The 18,599-nt window shown below is 30.5% G+C and overlaps 1 protein-coding gene across 1 annotated transcript in view; it reads right to left on the bottom strand.

Moving 5' to 3' along the window:
• Positions 1-1,080: 1,080 nt before the first annotated feature.
• LOC111027899 (serine proteinase stubble) overlaps positions 1,081-18,599 on the bottom strand; it is a 33,121-nt gene continuing 15,602 nt past the window's right edge. The window contains exons 2-9 of the mRNA XM_022306396.1: positions 6,225-6,327; positions 3,857-4,424; positions 2,995-3,350; positions 2,845-2,930; positions 2,612-2,718; positions 2,246-2,543; positions 1,577-1,702; positions 1,081-1,502 (exon numbers count right to left, since the gene is read on the bottom strand). Of these exons, the coding sequence (XP_022162088.1) occupies positions 1,344-1,502; positions 1,577-1,702; positions 2,246-2,543; positions 2,612-2,718; positions 2,845-2,930; positions 2,995-3,350; positions 3,857-4,424; positions 6,225-6,315 (1,791 nt within the window). The 5' untranslated portion in view covers positions 6,316-6,327 and the 3' untranslated portion in view covers positions 1,081-1,343. The remainder of the gene's footprint in view (positions 1,503-1,576; positions 1,703-2,245; positions 2,544-2,611; positions 2,719-2,844; positions 2,931-2,994; positions 3,351-3,856; positions 4,425-6,224; positions 6,328-18,599) is intronic.

Here is an 18,599-nt window from a genome sequence, read left to right as displayed (position 1 = left end):
TTTATGACCAGAGTAGTTCATTTTAGATAAGTTTATAATATTATATATTTTTTTCTGGAATTTTTTTGTTTCGACGAATAATAATTTATTTTTACAACGGATAATATTTATGAACAACTTATTGCTTCCCACCATAATAAATAGTTATGGGATAATACATTTTATAATTATTTATATAATCATATGCAAATTGTACATTTTTATGTGTATTTGCATAAAAATGCATAAAGATAGGTATACATTATTATTTTTATAATATTTAAATCAACTCAAATTAACCTTTAAAAAATAAACAAATGCAATACAAAACGGGTTCTTGAAAAATGAAATAAAATACTATTTTTTTTTATAGCTACCTACTGTAAAATACTATTTTGAAATATATTTTAGATCTTAAATAAAATTATAAAACATTTATTTAGAGAATGATATGCAATAACGTATACACCCAACTTACATATTTATGCATTTTCAATATGCTTTTAATAATATATTTTTAAAATATATAACGTAGAATTTTCTTTCGTAAAAATTATATTTTATAATACCTACGTAAATTAAATTTCTTCTAAGATAAATATTTCAAAAAAAAAAGTATTGATCTGATTAACTTTATCCAGTTATCCGTATCAACCGTATAATATAACCTTTAAAAATATATTTTAATCCTTTTCAGTTAATGTTCAAATTGCTATATTTGTCTACAAATTTCTTAACCTTCAATAGCAGTATTAATTTATATTCTGATTACTTTTTTTTCTCGTAAAATGCAACTGTAAAATTCGTTCAGGCTGGTATAAAAATAATGAATGTTTTATTTTTCCACGCGAAAAAAAAATATTAGAAAATAATTGTATCATTACACCATAAACGTTGATTTAATTGAATAGAACTTGAAATTTGATTCTATGGTACCCCATTCCAAAAACTTGGGTAAATTAATCTCATTAATCTCAATAGGAGAATATTTCAGATTCTGAAACATTGTAAAATTAAATATCAGAATTTTCGGGTTCTTTAAATATAATAATATAAATACCACCTATGTGATTTTATAATCATTATTTTATTATACTTTTCTTATAGTATGCATATATTATAGTTTTATTCGTACAGAAGATAGATTTATTGCAAGGTATTATTCTAACAAAATTATGATTATAATATATTATGTATAAACTATTTACATACTTATAAAAAACAAAATTTACAATTTTTTTTAACGTCGAAAATTAACGTACACGTGCTACCAATTCGGTATTTCAAAAATATATAAGTATAGTTAGCGTCATAGTTGGAGTCTACACAAAAGACTCAACCCCATGATAATGGTAATTATAGAACTATGTGACTGTTTGTAGAATCCATGGTACGAATTTGGAAATCCTTGTACAAACTCCGGGTAGGTTTGCTTCTGCACATCCAATGCCCCAACTTATGATGCCGGCCAAAAAGTAACGCCCGTCTCTGCCCTTAACTTGCAGTGGACCACCAGAATCGCCCTTGAAAGGTTAATAAATATCGTTATTTCTCTTACTTTCATATCGTTTTAAAAACATATTTGGATTCGACTCACTTGACAAGAATCACGTCCACCGTCGTCGAATCCGGCACACATGAATATGTCTGGTATATATTCATGTCTACCAGCTCTCAAAAACATACTTTTACACTTGTCATTACTAACAATTGGTACATTCACCTATACAAATAATAACTTTATTTTATAAAATATAATTTTATATTTAATACAAAGGTTAACCAAACATAATTACGTATACCTAACATATAGTAACATGTACTGTTATATACATAAGTAAAACTTCAAGTAATTATGCATTACATAAAACATTTACCGTCAGGTGTCAATATATTATAAGCTAAAATTGAAGTTTAAAATAATAAATTATTAGAAAAAAAGTCGCCAACAAACAAGATATGCTGGAAATTTTTGTAGAGGGATTTTTGTGACACTCACACACCAGACATAATCCATGATTTTACATTATGAAAACAGTATTCTTTTGAATTTTAGATTATTAATGTGTTTTTTCTGTGTGTCTGAAGACATTTTTTGAAACTTTACGCGAAAAAAGGTTTTATTTTTTAAAAAATATTAATTATTACTCAATGTTTTATATAGTAAAAATAAGAGGTAGGTGCCTATATCGTAGAAAATTCAGAAAGTATATAATATAATGAACAAGGGAAACATCATGCATATTAAACTACATTACATTATTACCTCTTGTAATACTGAAGGTAAAGTGCCTCCTTCGCTCATTCGTCCCCATCCAGTTACGGTGGCATTTTCACCTATTAGAAGGTCATCCGAGCCAGGCAAACATATGGGCACTATGTGAGGTGTGTATTTTACGGGCGCTTCTAATCGCACCATGGCCAAATCATACTCGTATGTGAAAAAATTGTACTTGGGGTGCACAATTTTCCGAGCAACAGCACGTTCCACAAACGGATATGGTTCTTGGTCGGATGAAAAGTCATACTCACCGACTCGTATACGAATTTGTGATGTCAGCAAGCTGTGATTATTTACACAGTCATTTATTATTTATATAATATTCAAAAATGAATCTCATCGTTTACTCACTCGTCTACGCAATGGCCAGCTGTTGCTATCCAGTTTTCATTTAATAAAGCTCCTCCACATCTATGAGTACTGGAAAATCCAAAGAACGACGTCCTTCTCACAGACACCTATAATAATTGATGATAATATTTATTTATGTATATATATTTCAGAAATACATGCAAAAATATTGGTGAAGTATGGTTATTTCAAATATTATGTAAATACAAAAAAGTTTGGACGATATTGTTTACCTGCCAAGGCCAACTACCAAACGCAGAGTTTCTCCCTCCAACGATTCGGACTTCGTGCCTGGGGTGCAAAGGAGCCGAACCACAAGCTAAGACAAATAAAATCGTATTAATATTTAACTCCAAGCAAAATTATTTCTGTTGATAACGTACGCATTGATTTTTGATTGGTCTCAGCCGATACACCCGGCTTGGCGGTATGTTTATCCGGTTTACCCGAAACAGTGGTGGGCATAGCCACGGGACTAGTTGTTGTACTTATAACTAAAGGTTTATCAGTGGTAGTAGTAGTAGTAGTCGGTGGTGGTGGTTCAGGTGCAGGAGTAGTTGTAGTTGTACTCGTTGTAGGAGGAATTGGGGTGGTAGTTGTCGTGGTAGTGGTAGGATTAGTGGTAGTGGTCGTCAACATCGTCGACGTAGGTATCGTATATTGTGGTCTGTGTTGAGGAAGTGGCTTTGGCTTGGTGATGAACGAATGATGGTTACCCATATTCGAACTCCAACTAGGTCTAAAAATGTAAAAATGTATTTTTATTTTTTAGTCACAATAATTTGGTAAGATAAATTAGTATGGTTATTTTAAATAAGGACATGCATATTGTATGGGTATTCCTATTTAAATATATTAATAAATGTAACATCCGACAGATACTTGATAGTTTTTTGAAAACAAATTCACAATTTTAAAATTCTACATTCTTGACTAAATTGATAGGTATACTTACACATTTTGTGTGCAAATTCGATACCTATACTTAATCATCATGAACAAAACGAGTTGTGACTTAAACGGTGGATTTAATTATAATAGGTAATAAATAATAATAATCACATAAGTAGTTTGTGTCTGCGGCGTATAACGATAATATGATATTGGTATAATGCCAACATTATTATGAGATATGACAACGAACGGCTCAGTTGACGCGTGAGCTTATCAATAGGGCCTATGCTGGGCCTATAACGGGACCCGCTGGAGTAGAAAAACAGAAATACAACTTTATTATGCACAAACCTATGCGACCAGACCGAATCCACTTTGTTGTCGTTGTCGTCCACTTCCTGAGCGGGCGGCGGCGTCGGTGTCGTCGTCGTCGTCGTCGTCGTGTACGGCTGGGCCGCAGGCCTGGACAAAAAGTTTGGCCGGCTGTTCGAAATGAAGTTGGTGGACGGCACGCGGTTGACGTGAGCCGACTGCGGCTGCGTGTTCGGCGTCTGTTGCGTGGCCGACGACGACTGGTAGTGGTACTTCTTGTCCACAGACGACGTCCCGGCGCCTTCCCCGTCCCCGCCGTTGGGTCTCGTCATCACCTGGGACGGCCGGTGCGGCCTGTGGTGCGGCCGCTGTGGCCGCTGCGACACTCCCGTGCCTCCCGGCTGCGTAAACAGCACCGCCGGCTCCGACGAGTCTGGCAACATGGCCAGCTGCGCTGTGGTCAGGTTGTGTGCGCAGCAGCTGCCGAACATGAACGTGTCCACGCACATGCCGATGTGCCGGCCGTCGGTGTTGATGCACTCGTACACGAACATGCACGTCCCCTCCAAGCTGTTCACCGAGCATGGTTTCTTGTTGATCTTGTAATCTGCGCGTAACATTCGTAAATGATTGTTATTGTTATTGTTGTTGTTGTTGTTGCTTTTATTCTTATATTAAATTTGTATACTAATAAAATTGTTATGCCGTCAGTGGCGGTGACTGCATAATACAAGGTGTAACAGAAAGAACTGACTAATGCAATAATGCTTGTTATAATCAATATTTTGAATTTTTTTTTTTTATAATTTAAAATTTATAGTCACTTGCACTACATGTTTAATATTAAAAAAATGATTTTTATTTTTTACTACAGAATATAAAAAAAGCCAATTTGTGAATTTGATTATAAGAACAATTTTGATACTAAAAACATTTATCTAAGTCAAGTAATTAATTTTTTAGACATTTTTAAAATATCAATAGTTTTTTGATTAAATTCATTTGGAACGTAATAATTAACTTTTTTCAAAATATAATTTCAGGAAATTTTCCGATATGAGTTCATTTCTTAAATTATTTACTACTCATATAATGTTACAAAATGTTATCCTACGTTGGTAGCATCATTTTTTTTTTTTTGATCAGGATATCTGTTACACCTTGCATAGTGGCAGGACGACACGAACTCATCGGATTTATAAAAGTTGTGGGTGTGTTATGGGATGCTACAGACGAAAATGCTTCGAAGGCAAGAGCTGTTGTGCTGAGGTTTGAAAACGGTTTTTTTTTTATACGTTTGTTTCCCTTTTTGAACGGAAAAATGTATCGATTTTAATTAGAATCACACTTCGGACCGCGGTTCTACACTATACTTTCGTCCTGCAATTTCACCTACTTGCTCATTGAAGGTTTTATACTCGATCGTGTTATAATTGCTCGTACAACACAAATCGTTTAAAGCTGTCATCGAGTCTATATAATCGTGTCGACAAATGTAATTTGTTTTGGTTCAAAATTATAAACGTGTACAGTAAAACGTTGAAATGTTTAATCATGGTCGAACTAAATCCAATTTGAAAATATAATTATAGTTTCAGAACGGTTGATGGGCATTCAATATTTCAATAATATACGCATTTTATAAATAACTTTCGTGTACAATTTAAACTATATTTTATGCAATAAATTATTCTCTTTTATTCCGAGTAAAATCTAATAAAAAACTTATTGCCAGTAGCATACAAATGATTGATTAAATATTAATGAAATTCAATTTCACTTAAAGCCATTCTGGTGTTTAAATTTATTGTGTATCGTGATATATTTAAATGAAGATTGAAAAAACAAGTTCCGGTGTACAATTATTGTTACAATGGTTTTCTTTGTAATTATTAGGCTCTCTGGTCCAGGTCAAGCACCATTAGAGGAACTGCAGTCTAAAGAATTTTACAGTGTTACACGAGTAGTGTTATGTAATTTATCATTTGAATCGGTAAAATTAATAATTAGAGGAAATGTATTTAAATTTAACCGCCGTCATATTATTATTTATTATTACTGCTATCAAATGAAGCAAAATATTTTCTAATTATTCGTATTCAACAGAAACATATCTAAACCATACTCCTATGTGACCTATAATGTCTGTGTTGAATTAATCTTTTGTGATAAGAATTAGGATTTAAAATTTATTAATTACTTTTTTCTTGGAGATACTATATAATTAAATTATTATTTAGGTAACCGTAACAGTATTATACTTAGGCATAGATAAACAAATTTAAACATTATTGACTAATAATAAATTATTAAAAGATTTAGAACAATTTATCATTCGATTTAAATCAGTACTGATTTTTTATTTATTTGTATTATTTAAACATCCTGCATCTACGTCTAAACTTACTGTTAAGCGCTTTGTGATGATCATGGCCTTGAGACGATTCGAATATGGCGGTCAGTAGAGACATGACGATCCATGAGGTCGCTATTCTCATGCTGGCACAGACCTATATAACAATTCACAGTGTATTAGTACATTAAGAAACTTATTAAAGAACTATATTACAATAAGACAACACAATATAATGATAAATACTTTGTTGAATGCTTTATATTATGCTTTATACATTTACTTTAATCGATTTGTCTACATTAGACAACGTTTATTGAAAACGTTGTTTATTTCAATATTATTCACTAATAATTCATCATTGGCATTTTTTTTATTTTTATTTTACATGGTGACTTTGTTTCTATTAACACTGAACAAATTCAATTATAACCATTATCATTGTTTGGATTTTTTTTTAATATTCAATTAACCTGTATTGTAAGCATGGGTAAGATAGGTACCCGAATCGAAAATGTTAAAAGTACGCTCGATTAAACAATGGCCATCAAAATATGTGTGTAAATTATTATCGCGGTCACTCGACACATTTTCACCTATTAATAGACTCGCTCCAACGCATCATTAACACCAACAGTATTGTAGTAAACGTCGTTTTCGCTTTTCGTAAAGCCTGTAACCGATTAGGATACTGGAACACACAACGTTTGGTACCCCCCCCCTCCCTTCGCTTCCGATATTATCGATAACAATTACGATCGCCACCCTTCAGTGCCACGAACAACCTGTTGTACGTTGATCCGTCACAGTCGGCTAGTAACAGCAGCACAGTAGTATGTCTACAGCTCCACTAGACCCATCGCAGACGTATCATTTTAACACTAACCACGTTATCCAGTATACCATTCTCTGTATAGGATTCAATTACATCACTTTCAACAGTCTATGAAATAGTAAAATACATACCAATATGTAGGTATTATATACATGCATATACCAATTTCCATGTACCCATACAATTGCTATTCGGACAATGACCTCACAAAACTATTTTCAAGTTTCAATGGTAAATGTCATAATATACACATGTGATGTATACATATTACATTAAAAATAATTTAATCGAAAAATATTCGGTTGACATGTTTGATATTTAATAGAAAAAAAAACCAAAATAGCACTTTCGTGTTATTTAAAATAAATAAATATATCATAATGTTTCGTATCCAAATTCACCAAAATAAAATATGTTTAATTAGACTTAAAAAAATATTTATTGGATCGCAAAACATAAAATATATTATTTAATTATTGATAGGCACTGATATTTTCTACCCGATTTTACAAGAAAACAATTCATTTTTTAGTAGAAATAATAATCGAAATTCGATGATAATTATATTATTGCACTAATAAATTCAACACACACGAGTTATTAAAATTTAAAAAGCATAATATCTATTATTTATAATCATATTTCAGAAATATGTATAAAAACATTTCATCGGTACATCTCGGCTTACATCATATATTCGTAATTCTACATTTTTATAATCATCTACCTAATTTTTATTAATTTACCAAAATCAAGACTATAAATTATAATAATTTAACTTTACCTAAATATTTCACAATTATAAATTATACAGTATGATATATTTTATTTGATATAATTACAATTGAGTTCCTAATTATAATTTAATTTTATATGAACAGAAACATTACTGTGTTACTTTTCGAAAAATGTTATGTATTTTTTCACCGACTATTATTGAATAATATAATACAAATTACTTTGGATTTAAATTACTGATAGTCGCCATTCATGCAACGGGAAATCTAAGCAAATCGAGGTATGCCTACGTGGTAATACTAACTAGTTTCAAGACGTATCCCCCTGCTGTTGACCAGATGAAATCAGACCTGGTTATACTCTCCAGCTGAATGTGCCTCTATGTAGAAAGAAAGCCCCGGTGATATTAGAAGAAACAAAATGATTATCCCATATCAGATTTTGTGGTTTTGCGCATAACACGAGTGAATATTATGTACATATAGCCACTACATACATATACCACCACCTGCATTTCTTTTGATTCCCTTGGTTAGACTGTGTTTAGCTTTTGACCTCCAATTTCATAGTAGATACTGTGTTATTAGCTGTTATTCGCGTTGTCTTTTTAGACGTTGCTTATGGAATTTAAATTAAAAAAATTATTTAAACATGTTTATAATCTGAATTGTTTTAAATTATTTTCATTGCGCCTACTTGTAAAATAAATTAACTTAAAACTAAATTTAGTTCTACCAAATACTGCGATATGTATTATTATAAAAATTTGTTAGAAACATTACACATTATACTAATTGAATCTTATACGAAAATCGTGTATCATAAAAATGAGCTGTCCGTACAAAACATTTTTAATAGTTTTCTTTTTTTAACATAAAATATATATTTAAAAGAAAAATAGTAAATAAAAAAAAAAAAATAATAATAATAATATTTGAAACTGCTATAAATGAAAATTACTGTCGAATTCGGAATTTTATAGATAAAAAAAATGTCAATAGGTATCTAAAAGTTTGACACAGTCTCTCGACGTGGGAATATAATACATTAACGGACAATTGGGAATCCCGTTTCAAATGTTCTGATTAAAAACTACATTTCTTCGTGGCTTTTGTATTTGAAGTTGTTTTAACGACGTAACACTTATCCAAATAAAATTTTTAAACGAATACAATGTAACATTGTCCAATCAGATCTGTATCTCTCTTATGGAACTACTATATATGCACACGGCAGATTACAATCGTCTCATGTATACATTAGAAAGCGATATTCTGCTTTACGATTTGTCGTCGTAATTACCCTATAACTAAACACGTGTTAACGTTATGTTCGACAAAAATATAATCTGAACCACATTTCGCTTAGCCGACTGATTGTGTAACGAAAATTGAAAACACTAATATGAATGGATATTAAATAATATGTATATTGTTTACTTTCTGGGCATAATGGTTCGACCTGCGGCAAGTTCCGATTTGAATTTAGAAAAAAAAAAAATTATAACGTTATTGGACTTTTTTTCTGCGGCTACTGACTTAGCGTCCTTTTTTGCCTCTTCTATTGGTATACACCCAGTTGTATTATTTGAGAAGTCGGCCCATTTTGGTAGCAGAAACAACCTATCAATAACCCAGTGATGATGATCGACAGCAATGTGATCTATAAGGTTACAAAGTGAAAGTATACCATGTACGTGACGGGTCTGTATCGTAGTAATTGTGTATGTACACTGTACGGTATAAAAAGAATAAAACTGCATGATCATTGGATGCCCCCTTGGACTGTACATTTTGGATGCAAAAACTACCACGAAAACATGACAGGTCATCTGTGATGAGAATTCCATAGAAATCAATGGATTGGTTGTATCAACGGGAGTCTTTATTATTATTAAGCTTTCTTCTTTTTCCTTTTACTTTTCTGGTGGATGTGTTTTTTTCATACCTATAGAAAACCTACGAAGCTTTAAAAAATAATTGTATTGTTTTGCACTTCCAAAGTCACCACAAATTACGGTTGAAGTACCAAGTTTATGTGTAGCGCACTTATTAACTTTTGTATTAAAACATTTGTACGCGCATTATGTTAAGGTTGAGCAAATTAAAGTTAGACTATTGGATTTTTAAGACGTACCTTATAAATAATTACTTTTTTTAATACACACTTTGAAGTGATTTCAATTTGAATGAAGACAACTTTGAAGTGAATTTTACTAATAAATGTATTTGTTATAAAAAACATACCCGAAATCCATTTACCACAGCATGTTCGGTTAAATAAAAAGTTTTAATATTACGACAAATTTCAACGATTAAATTAGTTCGAATATTACTAAATGGGTAATGCATATTACATGATATAAAAACAGTTATTATAAAAACTTTTAAGAAGTAAAATTGCAATGACTGTTTTGAGAAAAATAAAACAATTTATGTTTTGATGGTATAAAGGCATGGTATGGTAGTAAGTTAGGGTTAGTGCTTCTTCTACCCTAAACGTATGGGTACGGTGTAGAGAGGATTGATTTTTTAGTACAGAGAAGAAGCTTTAAAGTGCCTAGTTGATGTTTTGGTGGGAAAAAGGGCAGTTAAGGAAAATACGACTGCCTTCACAATTGAAGTATTATCAAAAAATAAAGTTTAATGTAAAATTAGAGGAAAGCTGAATATTTAAGACCTTGTTTGTACGCTTGTGCTGAAAATATTTATTATTTCAAAATTCTATGTTTTCAGTTTCCTTTTCGTGCATGATTAACTCATTTCGTTTATGAATCAGATGGCTTAAATTTAAAATAAACCTGAATAAATGATTTAGTAGTCAGTGACCTACCTACTTATATTTTTAAAAGTTTAAATTAGTTTAAAAATAATAACTACTTTTCGAAAAAATCATACAGCGTCGTATAGCTGCAGTGGATCGAATTATAAAAAATAAATAAATACATAGAATAATGTCAATAAGTAAATTTCAAACTTTAAAAGTAATCAGATCAAAGTATTTCTCAAGACCACTGTTGGAAAATAATAAATAAAAGAAATGTCTTTCGTACAACCGCTTTTATTTTTATTGGCATTCGTGCACCTATATTTATTCACATTTAATTCTTAAAGCGAATAAATATAATCAGTATATAATTTATAGGAAAACCGTAAAGTTAATTTTATTTGCTTTTTCATGTATGAAATTACTTTAGTATTTGGATTAAAAATAATTAGAATGGCTTTAAGGGTTATAACTTACCTATAAGTATCATTCGAACCGCAATATTTTCTCGTTGTAAGCACCTGCTACACACTGTTTAAAATTATAGCAGTAAAAGATAGCATATTAAACAAACGTGGTAACGAGGAGTTATCGTTAGTAACTGTCGTCCTAAAATCATGTTCTACATTTATTTTACATGACATGCATTCAATCCGATTAATAAATAGATTGACTTCTAAATAAGACATAATACAGAATAAACGTCATAATATATGGGTCTTAGTACTTAGGTACTAATATAAACGTACCTACTTATTAATTTAGTGTTTATATTTATAAAAATACATTCTAATGGAGAACTTAAAAGATTTTTTAAAACAAAAAAGTTTGGTTAATATCTATAACGATAATCATAATTCATAATATTTACAAACATTTTTTTTATTCATTTTCCATTATACCTAATCTAGTTTTTATAGTACGTTATTTATACCTTTTATAAGTATATTGTTGAAAATCGAAATGTTTGAATCATTAAAAATTAACTGAAAAATCTGGTCATCGTTTTATAAATTTCGATGTTTGTTGAAATACTTAGAATATTGATTAGTTCTCACTAATCATAAATAATTAATGGGTCGATATCATTATTACCAGGGTTTTAGAGCGAAATAAGTCCAAAAAAGTACACAATTATGTTTGAATAATATTTTGATAGTCTAAAAAATATTTTGAACATTTGTTAACTTTACAAAGTAATTATTGTAAAATTATTATTTTTAAAAGTAAATCCAAGCAAAAACCATTAAATATATTGTACATCATAGTAGTTGTTCTTTCAATATTGGATATCTGATGAATATGATTCCATTGTTTATACAGTTAAAAAATTAACTATGTAAAATGTAATTATTTAGAAAAAATTAAGTTTAATATTGATCCAACAAACAGAAAAATGAAAATGTTTTTTTCTATACAATTTTTAATTAATTATCATATTGGTTATTCATATAACTGTATATGACATCAACCGTCATGTCAGCTGAACGTATTAATAATTTACAATAACAATTAAATTATTTATTAACAAACATTTTTACATTTGTATACTAGTCCATTACAGAGTTTATCTGTACCGTTTCTCAAAAACAATAAATAAATAGTTATGAGTAACGTATAATAATATAAATATCTTCAGGTCACGTAGGTATCACTTTCGAGATAAAAAGAGTTTTATGTATCTAAGTCGAATTATTCGTAGGTGCTGGACTAGAACTATTCCTATTTCTGTACCTGGTGTATATTATATTATTCTATCATATTCGATTTCATACGAATTTTTGGATGGTAAAATCGTTTTTTTTTTCATCCTTACAAATATTCGATGTTTGATACGTGTACTATGAATTGGATACATCGTGTAATGTGTCCCGACTTCTGAACAGAGAGTTGGAGTTGGGGCTGGGAATGTAACAATCCAATCAGAATTAGGTGCAGTGTATTTTCGTTGTACAACATTCGTGTCGACCACACAAGCCATGGCCTCCCAAGTATAATAATCATGACTTATGCGTATCTTGAATTTCACACGGACCCCTTGTGTTAGCTCCTTAAGCCCGAAACATCTAGAGTTGCAAATGTGCGGAAAATCGTAAACCGACACCTGTGTTTAAAGTAAAATCATCTTTGATTTCATACACTGCCTAATACTAGCACTTTGTTCAAAGTATAAGGTGACGATGGGTCACAAATCGATTTACCGATTCTTAGACTCGTAAAACATTACAAAGTTAATACATATTTTAACCAACCAAACACACATGAAATATTTTTTATCTTTAGATATTATAGTAGTAGGTACATTTCATAACTTATTTTAAAATATAATTTAATTTTTAATTTTTAGTGAAACCTATTTTTGCACAATACAGGTATGTTGGAATCAAAAATAAAATAGTTTGACTGTCAACTTTTATAATATACAATTATTAACCTCTTAAATTTAGAACAGAAGATACTAGTAAATGGTACGTATGTTTACATTTAATTTACAGAATTTTTTCAAATCGATGTTCTCGCATAATATTCATCAATCATTTTTGTATAAACTATATTCAATACTTTTTGAAAGTGTTTATCCATAAATAACTGTTATGAGCACTTAGCATTTTTAAAATGTCAAATAATCACTATGGTATATTGTAATGAATCGAGCTCAACTCAGAATCATTTTACAAATACGATGAATTATGATTGCATTCAAATGTATAGTAACAAGTAACAACTAAAAAATTATACGCGGCTTGTGTCTATGTGTGTTAAGTGAGACGGTCGTTGTCAGCCTAACCTATAATCTGTTCTGTTGGTTCATTTTCGGCATAAAACTTTATATTATTTATTGGTTCAGAAGAGAAACTTTTTTTTAAACAAATTTTAAACACGCATATCTATCTTTAACGCGCGATTTGTATGCTTTACCTATTTTGAATCAGTACTAATATCTAACAATTATAAGTATTACTGTTTCTTTAAATTATTTTAATGTTTAATCTTTTTTCAAAATAAAATCAATGCAATATTTTATGTTGATTGTATTTGTATTCAAAACTACACACCGATGTTTGTAAGAGGAAATATATAAGTTGACTTTTTAGAAAATGAAGCAATACCCTGACACAGGTGTTCTATTTTAGTTAACGTTTCGGTCTGACAGGTTTTTTTATTGCGTTTCGCTTCAGATTAAACTTTCGTATTTTTCAAAATGTCTCATCCTTTGATCACATTCAAAAATATATTATTATATACACATTCATAATATGATACATTTTAAAATAGAAACTGCAATAATATTTTGTTAAGTTTTGTGTTTAATAATAATATGTAAGTTTAGTTCCTACGAACATTTCAAACCGAAAATATTATATTAATAAAAAAATTTTCTTGTTGAGACTCGTTTGTCTCTTCGTAGTAGGGAGGTTGATGGACTTTGACATATATATAGTGTATATTTTTTTAACTACTTATGGCGTTAATGTAAACAATTTATTTAAAAACTCAAAACTAAATCATAAGTTGTTAATTTTTCAAAGCTAATACTTTCATAGTTTTATCGTTTGATTACGAGCTATTGAACTTGAACATTAGAGAACAAAATTGTACAAAATAGTATATGCCAACTATAAATGTATATCTATGGAATAGTATTTTTTTTTTACATAGTATGCTCTGCATAAATAAAAATTGTGTAGTTTTCTCTCTATCTTGAAGTGAAATCGGTAAGGGGAACTGTTTTTAAATTTATGGCCGTCTCAGAACAACAGATATGTGTGGATGAAAAGAAAATAGTAGAGGAAGATACGAAGGGCAGGGAAACAGAACGAGACAGAAAACGGGCAAATAGTACCCCGATGTAGAAGCTCCTATATTTACATGCATTGTATGTAAATTATCGATCAATGTCAAAGCGTTACGCGGCTTTCACAATCACAGCCAATATATACCCAACGGCGACCTGGAAAGGTACCCAAATACCAAACATGTCCAAGACGGAAAGACGGAAGACTGAAAGACGAAAGAGAAGAAAGGGAAAACCATTTTTTTTTCCATTCCTAAACAATATTCCAACTTTCAATCGGACGACTACAACTTACAAGACACTGCAGGTGTCACCGAGGGAAAAAACCGCGAAAATCGTGACCCTCGTCTGTTCATGCTGATATAACGTGACGTTTTATGCTAGATAAACACGTCAGAAAAGCGCTTAATATTATTATAATATCCTACCTGAAGAGTTTTTTTTTGTTTATACCCGGTCATTTGTCAGTTTTATGCAAAATAAAGTTTGTGTTTTGACCCAAAATTGTATATAAAATGCTGCAGAAGAGAAACTTTATAGTGAATGAATGCCATGTATGTATTCGTAATATTATACGAGAAAAATTTCAACTTATATTGCCACGATTCACATAACTGTAATGATGAATGATATTTTTTTTATTGACAGTCAAGTTTTGTTCTTTCGAAATTGTAATAAGTAATGTGATTCGCTGTTATTGTACCTACTTAGTGGTCAAAATACGGAATTGAAATTGTATGATATAATGATACAACATTTTTTTAAGACAAAATTAACGATTTAATTTTTTTTGTAATATAATATAAACAATAGGATTTAATGTTTCTAGGTAATCTGGGTAAGTACTATATCATAATTACTCTGTACTCAATCTACGAAAAATTAAATTTTTTCGAATTTATATTTCTATGTTGTATAGTATTTGTAATTTAATATTAAAATTACTAAACTATTCTATGTATAACAGTAAAATAAATTAGATAATAACAATTTAAAAAATTACATCACGGAATGTTGAGACACCCATGAAACCCGGAAAATAAAAATACCAAAACTAGAGATTTCTTGACGATGACACTATTGATAAAGTGATGTATAGTGATATTTTCCAAATATATATTAATTTGTACAAATTAGTTTAAGTTTAATTTAAGTATACAATTAAAAAAAAATAAACCCCATACCAATGGTCTAACTTCCTACCCCTTAATATTAATAATAACAATTTTTAAAAAATAATCACATTTACTATTTTATTTTTTTTAAATACAAATTATAGGTTCTTACAGGAATATAGTAAGAATACTTGAATGAAATTTCCATAGTTTTCAAATCAAACGAATAAAAGTGAAAAATGCGTTATAATGGTTACTTAAGTTTAACGAAATATAATATGCATGGCTCCTGTATTAAGTTTTTTCATGACGACCATTAACAGACAAAGTAATAAAAATAATCCCTGAAAACATTCTTGTATGTTACAAATGGTCTTGTTTGTAACTGTGTCAATATTCTTTTCAAAAAAATCGCTGACAGTGTTATATTTCTGAACACAATTGTAAGGCAAGTACGAGTCGTACTGTATATATAATTTAATGGCCTTATTGATTTAAAACAGAAAGAAATCTATTCTATCTCCAAGCACACAGTTTATATTATATCGAGCTTGTATTGCGATTAATAAATTACGTATTTTTTTTTTTTTATCGATGCCCATCATCCGGTCAGTACATCACAAATAAAATAACTTAAGAAACGTATAAATAATACAATAATATAATAATAACAGGTTAGAGGTATTGTGTTACTGAACAAATGTACGCACAGGCACACGAAAAAATTGTACCAATGTAGGCCTCGGGACGACGACAACAACAATAATAATATTAGAAACCACAATCTGGTGTCGTCCGAGTTTGTGTATAAAACAAACCGTGAATAATGACCTAATTTAAACAAATCAGCGTGATATTCAATAATAACAATATAATAACCACAAGATGATGTTATTTTCGTCCATCTCTATGGAAACGTTGCGTTGAGGAAATGAGATGGGAATAACTCACGTAATAAAATTGTTGTACTTTCAATGTACCTATATCATATTATGAACTACGGATATGTCTAATACGAAATATAATATGGAAAGTCTTGTAATTAATTTCCTCTCCAGAACGGTGTAATATCTTTTAACAGATGATATAGGAAACAAGATAACATGATAATATTATGGGTATAGTAAGAAATATAAAGGAACTGCCACAGCGGTCATCTGCAAAGGCAACATTAACAGCACGTTTTAAATTTTTTTCAAAGCGTAGTAAGGGTCAAAAATTAATATTGTTTAGCAATTGTTTGAATTATAATATTCTATTATAGCATTATCCAGAACTTTATCACATTAAAACCATAATTATGTATTCGTTACTTACTTTAACTCGATAGGTACTAAAATACCTATAATGATTAAACAATCAGTTTACAATAGTTTCAAATTATGAATGTAATGCCTATGACATAAACTGTTGTACAATTTTTATTTTCTGTTTTACTTATAGTGTATACGTGTTAAATTAAACGTAAGTAAAAAAAAAAATAAAAATAATATTATTTTTTTAAACAAGCAGTCCATTATTACATCCTAAAACAGTGTCTGGTTGAAACGTCATTCGTGGTTATTTGCAACATGACTTTATTGATGGGATTATCTTCACATATTATAAATCGTACAGACAAATTATCCGACTCTTCGTAACTGCCTTGATAAGTTGCAATGACTACAAAATAAAACTGACAGTGACTATTCTAGTAGAACACCATAAATCATTGTGTATCAGCTTTTAAGATCAATTTGTAATTTTTTTTATGAAATAAATCACGTTGTGATACGAGTTAAAACCTTTTTTTTTATAAAAAGAAAAAAAAGACGTATTTTTATTTCCTGAAAGTATATTATAACATCTGCTCTATCTTATAATTTAATAATCGTAACATAGTTTATAATATGATTACTTGTAAGACATAATTTTTCTTATAGAATAAAATATCTAGTGTTAAAAAAATATCTGCTCGTATTGTATTTGATATGGAACTATTTTTTGAAGTCATCAATTAATGCTCGAAACAATTCGATTTTAATTCTTTCTGTCTCAATGTACCAAATTATTTTCACCTGTAACATCAAATGTCTTGCACTTTTCTCCGAAAAACGTTTAATCGGTCCTCGTCTTAGAGTGCATATATACGCGTAAAACACACACACATATATAATACAATTGATTGTCAGTGCGGGCACGTTATTTTATATAAAAGTCACGGGTACCCGTGCTGACAGCTGCCGGTGGTTTCAAAAATAAACACAACATTATTCATTGTCATATCATAACCAATAAACATGATATTACATATACATATATATGTAGGTAGGTAGGTAGGTAGGTAGGTACCTATTACGAGACGAATACGTCTTGACCTACTACACTGCGGTAGGTATACCGGTACCTATATACGATGACGTGTCATCCGCGTTATTGTGTTGTGAGTTATGTGACTTACGACAATGTGACGGGTCTATTCTGGTGTTGCACAATTTTATGCTCGTCGCCTCCGAGCTTACGTCACGCGAGAGGAAAGTTTTTCTCATTTTTTTTTTNTTTTTTTTTTTTTTTTTTTTTTTTTTTTTTTTGTTTCGTTCTCTTAATAATTATCATTGTTGTTATTATTATTTTCGGAAGGCCGTACACACACACGCTGTGCTCGTATGTATCGTGTGTGTGTGTGTGTGTGTGTGTGTGTGTGTGTGTGTGTGTAAACGTAACCGAATTCGTGAGCGTGCGCGAGTGGATGTACAAGGCACAATGAACTTTCCATGACAATAGCCATTTATTGTGTAGAGCGTACCACGACGTCTCCTCCAGTCGTCGTTTCAATGACGCGTCTGCCTCTTCCGTGGACCGAGGTTCGTGTACAACTATCTGGACACGCGTGGAGATTCACTTTCTTTTTCGTAGTTTTTGCCGAAAAAAAAAATATCATAATATCATTACAATAATGATTGGACGGTCGTTACTTAAGCGGCGACCGGTGATAATGGTCCTAACAATAATAATTATCCGCGCAGTAGCACGTGTTTGATGTGCAGGCACCTATATTAAACATGGTATATATATATATATGTATATAATATATATATACATGCGTATTGTACAGATAAGTATATAGTGGCAGCTCGGAGAAAACGCGTCCGGCGTCTCTAATCGGCTCCTGACACACCACCTGCACCGAGATAGAATGC

This window comes from Myzus persicae, unplaced genomic scaffold (assembly GCF_001856785.1).
Source record: "Myzus persicae strain clone G006 unplaced genomic scaffold, MPER_G0061.0, whole genome shotgun sequence".
Classification (NCBI taxonomy): Eukaryota; Metazoa; Arthropoda; class Insecta; order Hemiptera; family Aphididae; genus Myzus; species Myzus persicae.
The sequence above is the reverse complement of the archived record's forward strand: the minus strand, read 5'-3'. Positions and strand labels throughout refer to the sequence as shown.